We start from the raw sequence: 9911 nt of genomic DNA on the forward strand, positions 1-9911 counted from the left end.
TGATTGTTAGAAGTATCAGAAAATAAAAAAAAAAAAAAAAAGGAAATGTGGACTGATGCACATCACTTTATATTTAGATGAAAGAATCATTTAATAGTTACTGACAAAAATAGTTGTATTTGTGGTCATCAACAAACTTCTCTGCTTGGCAACACTGAGTTTACTGCTTTCAAAAACATAAACATAAGATATCTGACTTTGATACAAATCATATTTTTTTTTGCTTTTTTTTTTGTGCGTGTGTGTGGGGGGGGGGGGTTGTTGACAATAAATACTCTTTTTCCCCAATGCAACATCAACAGATAAATTACCTCCCAAAGCACTAAACAGGATTGCACTGAACTTATTGCAGATGCACTGCAGAACACAAAACACTGCCTTTCGTGGCAAAGCAGGGGAGGAGTTTATTGGCATTAAAGTGAGTGTAAAATAAATAGCCTTACTACTTCCAGGATAAATCCAGCAAGTGTGTGTGTGTGTGTGTGTATGTGTGTGGAGGTGGGCGTGTATTTTGCTAAAACCTGACCTCTGGAGAGGATTCAAGAACTGAGACAGATGTAGTGGCTCTATTGTAAAACAGGGCCTTAGTGGCAGTCCAGTACACAGAGAGAGAAGCCAAGGCCACACTGCAGCCCAGCATTAAAATATCACGCTGCAGATTCAGGCATCTGTCTTACATGCACCGGATTTTTACCTCCTCCACGCCATAAAGCTGTGATCACAAACGTGAAGTGTTGAGTCTGTGGAATGTTTGCTGCTTTATGCAAAAACAAAACACAAGAGTGAATCATGAAATAAATAAAAAGTCACTTTTAATGGAAGTTTTTCTTTCACACTCACAATCAAGCTTATAGTCTGATCACAGAGAGATGTTGAACATTCACCCAGAACAAGACACACACACACAACAGTCAGTTTTATCAGACAAAAAAAAAAAATTATATATATATATATATATATATATATATATATATATATATATATATATATATATATATATATATATATATATATATATATATATATATATATATATATATATAAAAAATCTTTACAATACGCTTGAATCATGAAACGTACACAGAGGAGTGTGCACACCTACAGTCAAACACTGAATTTTTTCTCCTCAAAAAAGTCCTTTGTTGTACCCTGGTGTCAGTGTAAAATTCTTGTTTTAAGCAACGACAACTTCTTTTGATATTTTTTTACAAATGTGCAAATAAGACAGATTTGGAATCCTTCAGCGCTCAGTGTGAAAGTCCAGGATCCTCAGGAGCAGTGACGGAGCTCTCACTCCACCTCAATCCTGCCCTCAAGCTTAAATACAGCTTCTTGCTGCTTTGCCTTTCATTTTCAAGTAAAGTGCTCCTCTAGCAAAAACCACACGGCATGAGATCAGTCTCGTATTTTTTCGCCACTGGTTAAAAAAAAAAAAAAAAAAAGAAAAGCATAATCCCAAAAGTCCAATGGTAGAAAACATTGGAATGTCTTTTAAGGTTAATCAAACAACAGCCAATCTATAAGAGGCAGTCCTGGCTGGTTGTAGGGAGGGTGAAAGTTCCGAGCAGGAAGTCATACAAATTCCAGCTTGCCATGGCCGCTGTACATCCCCCAGTGTACCAGAGACAGGATCTTGTCGTTGCCCAGGTCAGCTTGCCTCATCTTGTCACAGGTCAGACAACAATTCTCGTGGCCTGTTACTGGCACCATGCACTCCAGGTCCAGTTTGGCCACGTGGCCCTTCTTGGTGTGGTGGCCATGGAAGCTGTAATGTAGCCGTGACAACATCTGCTGTCGCTGATCCTGCAATCGCTTATTCTCACTACGCAGCATCCGTAGGGCCAGCATGATTAGCAGGACCAAGATGAGACCACCAGCAATGGGCACGGCGATCACTGCTGCCCGAAACCACACCTCCTTGGCTGAGGTTAGCTCCTGGACCCGGGTCACCAAGTTCCTATTGTTGCTGTCCGGCTGGAACCGGCTATCTGCACAAACAGAGATAATGGACTGTTGAAACGCACATTCGCATACTGATTTATGGGAGTGATGTCAGTGCTCATTTTTCACTGCTGCTTGTTGCTTAATGAGACAATCAGAGGGAGCTACTACTGCTCTCTAGTCAGGCTAGTAACCACAGAAATAGAGAAAATCAGACAGAGGACAGGGATGTGAGTCAATTTGCCATGACTTGAGATCCAAAAATTAATTTGAGCCAATAAACTGTAGACCGCTCTGGTCAGGGTCACATAAAAAAAAAAACCCAAGAGAGCTCCCTCTCCCCTTCTTCACTCTATGCACCCTTTCACAACCCTCTGAGATTGTATACTGCCCTGCCTGCAGACTAATCATGGAATATGCAGTCTACAAGGCACATACCTACTCAGTTGGAAAATTACATGGTGTACACAATAAAAAACAAGAATATATCTGATCTCTGTCCAAGTGCTTAAGGTAAACTGGCTGCTCCCTGCCTTCTCAAGCACAGAGTTGAATACCATTAAAAGTCAAATTGAAGTTCTGTAAAGCTGGGAAGGGTGTGTGTGTGTGTGTGTGTGTGTGTGTGTGTGTGTGTGTGTGTGTGTGTGTGGTGGGGGGGGGCAAGGGTGGCCTGTATATTCATCAACGGCAAAGTGTTTGAAGAACCCTACAGCTCAATATATTGCCTCTGGAAAGAGGAAAACAGCAAGAAATTGCTAACAAGAAATTGTAAAATCCCCCGGAAGGCTGAATCATTTTAAAACCAGTTCAAATGAATGAATATTTTCAGCTGCAGTGAAAGGCAAACATCCCCACACCCAGTAATTCAGCCCCATGGATAACCGTCTCCTTTACCTGTTGAGTCCCTGGTATGTGCCAGGTCGTGCAGGCCTCTGTAGTTACACATGTCTTCGTGGCAGCACTCCAGCATCGTGGCCAAGGCCCCGTTGAGAGCATCTGCAGCCCTTGAGCTGCTGCTGCAGATATCTACTGCATTGGCAATGGGGTCTAAACACCCATGGGTGAGTGGTGAGTTTGCGTTGAGCGGGTCCAGGACCTTGGTGAAGCACGCATTCAATTCTGACTTGCACATGTATCCAGTGGCCACGCAGTGAGGGGCATCACAATAACATCTTATTTCTCCTGGAGACAGAGGGGCAAAAAAATGTCATAGTTAGGGGTGTTTTCATAGATTCAAAAACTTTATTCCTGACAAATCCCATTTTGGCTAATAATTTGGTGTTACATGGCATGAACTTGAGTTTATAAGTTTATAAAAATTGTCTGGATTTCCAAACTAGAGTGAAGTTCCTTGTAAATGGTTCATTGAAAGGTTAATATAACTTGGCTCCACAGACTATGAGAGCAGATCACCCAAGCTACTGATGGTGTTTTTCACACTTGCTTCACATCTACACTTCTTTGTTGTACAGGTTTTTGCTCTGAATATGGCCTCTGCACCCTGCAATAAACTGCCAGGTAACTTTAAAAATCTCATGGGAATATTCTGATTTCACACTCGTTCAGCCACTGTGCCGTCATTCAAGAGTTTCTCATGCAAATGGATCTTTTCGTCTGTATTATAAAACAGGAAGCGTGTAGCTTATAATTAGTGGTTTGTTTGCCAAAGTCAGTTTCTTTCAACCCAAATGGAAAATTGCAGATAGGAAGGGGGGCCAGAGTGCAGCGCAGGAGTCTCCTTTCACCCCTGTTTGCACGCAAACCTTTACTTGTGGTCAGGACTGCCTGGGGGCAGGGGGTCCACTGAGGTCCCATCTAAAAAGCTCCCAGTAACCATATCATTTGGGCTGCCTTTTTTTAGCTGGGCCCACTCATTACTTCACCTGTGGCCCGTTTCTTAACCTCACAACAATATATCTACTTCTACTTGTAAGCTTTTACAGTCTTCTGGTGTCCAAAGAAGACTCACGGGAAAGTAATTTTAGAGGTTGTGTGTATTGCATAGTATTCAGCATTTTTATGACTATTTTGGAATGAAAATGACATTTTTTTTAAGTTTATTAGAAAGAGTAATTAATTGAAGTAGCTCTGCACACAGGAAAATTAAGCCCCTTCTCTCATATTTCTGTCCCGTTTTAACAGCAGCACTAACAGTCGAACTGTGACAGCCTCAGAAAACAAGCTGTGGCAGCTCTCTGTGCAGGGCTATGTTCATCAGATCAGTGTTTTCCCTGTGAATGATTGGAGCAGCAGGGCCCAGCCAGGTCATTTGGAGAATATTTCATTAGAAAGGAGAGGCCCCTTTGTGGGCTGCTGGGTGGAAGGTGTGTGTATGTGTGTGTGCCAGTATGAGTGGCAGCTTCAAAACTGAGCTAAAAATGAGTTTAGTGAAGTGAACCATGGCAGCCATGATAAGACATTGCTTGGCTATTGATGTGTTAGACCATTAACATAAACTGGAAGCCAAATGCACAGCTATAGGACAGAAAAACAATAAGTGGGGCTGGGATAATTGTATTATTCAGTTATTCTTCGATTTTATCTGCCACCAAAAGAGATGGCTTACAGATAAATACTAATAAAACTATTGTTATTTAAGAACACAAATGAAACGAATTCCTGTTTAAGTGGAAACAGTTCTGTCAACCCTCTTCAGTTGGTCAGTCGCTTGAATAAACAACTCTTGTGGAGCTAAAGGAGTTTTGTTGTTGTTGGGACTCTGCGCCACGGTCGCACTAAGCTGACACACCACAGCATAACTCATTCCTGTTTTATCACTATCAGATAGTGTTTGGACTGATTTGAGGACGCTGTACAAACAAGTCCTGTGTGTTGTCTCCATGTAAATATATCTACCTTTAGTGAGAAGAACAGCCATGGCACAGAGCTCCAGTTGTAGCCAAATGGAAATGAAACTGGACTGTCGCTCCATTTACAGCGAGTTCCCTGCACACAGTCCTCGTATATCCAGTGGAAGCAGCAGAGTCCGCTGGGCGACACAACAAGCTGGTCGACCAAAGAGCTTTACATGGAGCTAAGGCCAAAAAGAAGTCATTCCTGTGCCGACACACGACAGCCCCACAATCCACACAGATTCTCAGAGAGATGTTTCCTCTCCCGCATGGAGACAGAAGAGTTTGGAAGCTTTTTTTTTTTTTTTTTTTTTTAGAAACGGTCCGACATTACCGGAGCCGCGACACACAGCGTCTCCTTCTGCCGAAAGCACAAAGAGAGAAAAATGTACTCCTTTTAAAAGAGAGTAAAATGTCAGCGCCGGTCCTCCTCTGTCTGTGTGTGCTGCCGGTCACGGTGAAGCATCACTTTGTATTCCTGGACGGGGAGACATCGGGGACAGACGGGCAGATCGGCCGGACCAGAGAGCGCTCTGTGGCTCAGAGCACGCCAACTTCAGCAGAACAAATAGCTGCGGTCTGCCACAGCCCCGCCCCCTCACTCCTGATTTGTCGGAGCAGCGGGGCAGAAGTTGACGGTGATGCGTATGGGACGTCGTATCCGGTCATTCTTTTCAAAATAAAACACGCCCGGTTAATTCGTATCGCCGGTTGCATTTTTTTTTCTTCGCAGCAGAGGTTTGAATTTACTAACAGTGTGAATACATGCACAAGCCTTATGGTCAGAACAATACAAATCAACTAAAGCTAAACAGGCTATAACTGAAACAACGGATGTTTTATTAAAATAAGATGAAAAAAAGTTTTTACTTTTACTTTTCGTTTTTATTAGTGCTTTAACACATTTTGTTAGTTTCAAGGTGCTATTATTTTAATCGCTCAGACAGAGATCTCCATGTATGAGAGTATCTGCTTTGTTTGAAGAACATGGGGCAATATTATTTATTGGTGATAATATGACAGAATTCTCATTGAATACCTAATAAATAGCCAAGGATTAAAGCAGTTTTAAGATCATCATATATTGTTAATCCGGAGCTGCACTTCTGACCCGTCGTCGCTCTGTGACAGATTCAGTTTCACCCATTTCCCAGAAAAGGACGCACATGATGCGTTTATTTTCCAAGTCAACTCGCCTTATGTTTCCGCTCTCATTCTGTCAGTGATGGTGACTTGATGTTCTCAGGTCAAACCAACCCCTTCATTCATCGCCCTTATTTCCATAATACCATATTCCATATGTCATTATGGATCCCATTGGTCCGGGGGGCGGTCACTCCACCAGGTTAACCGACTGTCCCACAGACTGTCTGTCAGTTCAGCTGTCAGTATTGTTGCAGACTCTGGACAAATAAACTACTGGGCTACTATTGATGTCGTATGTGTTATTTAGTGTGGAGCTAATCGAACATGTGTAGGCCTACACACGGATATGTTTTAAATAGTATGAGCCCAGAATAAAAAAAAAATCTAATATCATTTTTCTGTAATAATAACTCAATTTACATACAGAAGCTCTAGAAAAGAAACGGAAAATGTTACAGAACATCAACTCTTTATGGGGCACTCACTGAAATACTTGGAAATAATATATAAATATAGTAAAAAAACAAAACGAAAGAACTAAATATAGTGGATGCAAATAACTGGAAGGACTGAATGATGAAATATAGCTGTCTTTATTTGGTTCATAGTAAAATTATATATTTAAAAGGAGGCCGGCCTACCTGCGGTGTCACGGTGCCTGCAGCCGGGTAGACGCCGCGCTGAGCCGCTCTGCTCCAGGACATCAGACTGCTGCCTCAGGGAGGAGTTGACAGCCGCGATCCATGGCGCCAGCTAGGCTACACACACACACACACACACACACACACACACACACACACAACGCGCACAGCCACAATTACCCTTTAACAGATGGCTATGCAAAACGAGATCTGTATCAGCTCCAACTGTTTTCTGCAAAATGAGAAATATATCTGATGTTTTTATTATCCATTTATTGTCTTTGGATCTTTTTATCACTTTTGAAAATAAGTAATGAAGATAGAGACGACTCATGCTATGGCAATAATGGCTTGTATCCTGAGGCAGACTGTGTGTGTGTGTGTGTGTGTGTGTGTGTGTGTGTGTGTGTGTGGCTCTCTGGGCCTGAACCGTCAGCAGTGTCCAGCAGACAGGAGGAGGAGGAGGACGCAGCTTCAGGAACAGAGATGATTCTGACGCTGTAATGAGCGTCATTATCTGCAGTTCCACAAGGCGCCAGCCTCCAATGACCTGCCCTTATTTATCTGCAGGGGCAGGCTGCAGGTCCGGATCCCTCCAGCCGGGCCACTCTCTGTAATACCGTCTGTTTTGAAGCGCAGACACTCACCTGGGCCATGATGTGCAGTCACACTGTACACTGTAGACGTGTACGCAGCTACACATCACCATCTACTGGTCAAAACTCACCATAACTGAGTATCTCTTGGAGAGACATTTTAAAAGGAATCTGTGGAACAGGATTAGACTTTTAGTCCTTGTGGTTCAGGTTTGGATCATATAATTCAACATGATAGATCATCAACATCATAGATTTGATATGCTTTTCCACTAGTCTTGAACTAATTTTAGGCCAAAAATGTAATTCATCATAATGTGACAGGCAACATAATCAGGGCCATTTACCCAGAGAGCCACTGTGACATCACACCATATATCTCACAAGATGAGAGTATAAATATGAATATTAAATTGGTGGAGTTAATTGATCCTCAGTGTGAGAATGGGACATTAAGATAGAGCCTAACAAGGTGTACCTGCTCCAATCCAACAGAGCAGGAGGCCTGAAACTTCCCAGGGAAGAACATAAAGCAGTGTGTTTTTCCATGCTGAGAGGATGAGCGTCAACAAGCTTTCAGCTCTGTGGGGAATTTGTGGAAGAGGCCTTTCAGGGAGTAATTCCTCCCAATTGGGTGTCTTCTTTCACACATTGGGAGACACTTGTAGGTGTGACCTGGGACAGACAGGAGGGGCTTTGCTTAACAAAAGGACCCCACTGTTGGGGTAACGATTGATGGCCAATGATAATGATGAGGAAGGGGCAGACGTCGAGCCACTTTGAGATAGCTGACATCAAAACAGAATATAACCTGAAACACAACATAAGCTACAAACCAGCTCTCCAAGGGGGGATAACTAACCAAAATTACCTGAGTTTGCACAAATGCCCCAAGTCAGATGCTGTAGACCACACCCGGCATGATGCACGGAGACATGTGAAGGTCAGACAGACTTCCTACGACACCTCCCATCTTCCTCTTCTCTCTTTGATGTAAGCCGTATCAAGGTCTCTGAAGAATGAGAAAGGAGGCAGACTGTCTCCATCCTCTGTGGCCCATCTCATTCTGGATACTGGATCAAACTCTGGCTGCATGGGCGTGAGGGTCAGGGGGTGGAAATACAGGGAGACTGTGCTCTCAGCAGCTTTGATGTTTCAGATTGTGTTACAGACATTCATGCAGACTTTATCTTGAGTGCTTTAGGGCAGGAAACGGATGGCATCCACCTTTGTTTTTCCTCTAATATGACGAGATTTAATCCAGTAGCACTGTGTTCTCTTATCCTCATGGAGAGATGACTGTAGATAACCACTATTTGATCATCAGGAGTGGTTGATAATCAGGCTCTGCTTCTGGGATGTTAGTTTGTGCTGCAGGTTTTTTTTTTTACAAGCATGGTAAAGTCTGACCTGACCATAGAGCATCTCTCTACTTATTTTGGCTGGTTCCCAATCGAGTTTCATGCTGTTTAACCCAGGAAATAAAACTTTAACGGAAATGGACATATAGCGTCCATGTTCTTTATTAGAATAAATACAGCTTGTTTTTACCTTGACTGATCTGGCAGACAGTTTTATATAAAGTGACTATGAGTGTAACATCTTTTTGACTTCTGAAGGAGACAAGGTAAAGACTTCCACAAAGGGCTGTGAAAATACTGTTAAAGATGTTAGGAGAAGAGCTACTCTCTGAAGAAATTACTCTTCAAGAAATTCTCAGTAGAGATTCCATTGACTTTCTTTTCAGAAACTCAGTCAGAGTGGGAGCATAGAGCTGTATGACTGAGCTCAAGAGTTACTGAGTGGAATTTGATTTAGGGGGCCAGGGGTGGCCAGTGGAGGTCAAGGAGAAGGACAGTTGGCTTTGCATTTTAGGGCTTGACGGTCCACTGCATTCTGGACAATCTGTGAGGGTGTCACAGTGCATGATAGGTGAGACAATCATGACCTGGACTGGTACAGTTATTGACTGGTAACAGTGTTGAAAGGTTGCTCAGATTTATAAGGAATCACTCTAAGAATCCAAACAAATTAAAAATGATGGTTTAGCACACATTTAACTTTTCAACACAGCTTCAAGGCTTTTCCACATCCATACAAGACAAAATATATAAGTGATAAGGGAAAAATTCATTTTTTCTTTTATATACAAATGCAGAATAAACTTTTTGTGCCCCTTTCATGAAGTCTGTGTGTCTGAGTATGTAGACTGGATAATAAAGTCGAAATGTGAAATATAAATTAAATCTCAGTTATCTTCTATCTTCTTCGACCACGAGATGCTGTCCACAGTTCAGTGAATTATTCTGTCTTGCTTCAGGGAGGAAACGCAGAGGAGCTGCTGCCCCCTGCAGGCCAAAGGTCGATGGCCCAAAAGGTTTACAGTCATGCCGTCCAACTCAGACTTTGGCCTGAAAATCTCAGAATGGAAAAAAAAAAAAAAAGTATCCAATTAGTTCATAAATACATTTTAGTAAACTCTGTACTGTTCACTATGATATCTCATAGTGAGATATCACTATGATTTCATTTGGCTTTGAGAGAAAATGTGCTGATTGTACTGAAGTCAGACTTGAAATTGATGTAGTTTTTTGATTGAGATGAGCAATAAGATGATTTTGGTTTTTTTTTTAATATAATTACATGCCCTTTTGGATGAATACATCCATAGTATTCATTACTCAGTGAATATTAATGGATTTATAAAACATTGTCTTCACTGCTTTATGACTCCT

General features: G+C 42.1%; 1 protein-coding gene across 2 annotated transcripts; it reads right to left on the reverse strand.

The window, feature by feature from the left end:
• Nucleotides 1-1055: 1055 nt before the first annotated feature.
• On the reverse strand, nt 1056-5560 carry bambia (BMP and activin membrane-bound inhibitor (Xenopus laevis) homolog a). 2 transcript variants are annotated; one of them, XM_029529143.1, is made up of 3 exons: nt 4798-5560; nt 2824-3123; nt 1056-1988 (listed from the first exon to the last, which is right to left on the reverse strand). In XM_029529143.1, the coding sequence occupies exons 1-3, from the start codon at nt 4871-4873 to the stop codon at nt 1573-1575; spliced, it is 792 nt and encodes a 263-aa protein (XP_029385003.1). In that variant the 5' UTR covers nt 4874-5560; the 3' UTR covers nt 1056-1572. The 2 variants fall into 2 exon arrangements, with proteins under 2 accessions (XP_029385003.1, XP_029385002.1); XM_029529142.1 differs by having other exon boundaries at nt 2836-3123; nt 4798-5387.
• Nucleotides 5561-9911: the final 4351 nt, after the last annotated feature.

Source organism: Echeneis naucrates, chromosome 20 (assembly GCF_900963305.1).
Source record: "Echeneis naucrates chromosome 20, fEcheNa1.1, whole genome shotgun sequence".
Lineage (NCBI taxonomy): Eukaryota > Metazoa > Chordata > Actinopteri > Carangiformes > Echeneidae > Echeneis > Echeneis naucrates.

Coding starts and splice junctions, on each gene's coding strand:
- bambia (XM_029529143.1), bottom strand. CDS start 4,873: ATGGAGCGACAGTCCAGTTTCATTTCCATTTGGCTACAACTGGAGCTC. Junction 3,124..4,797: donor GGCTGTTCTTCTCACTAAAG/GTAGATATATTT, acceptor CTCTGTCTCCAG/GAGAAATAAGATGTTATTGT. Junction 1,989..2,823: donor CTCAACAGGTAAAGGAGACG/GTTATCCATGGG, acceptor CTGTTTGTGCAG/ATAGCCGGTTCCAGCCGGAC.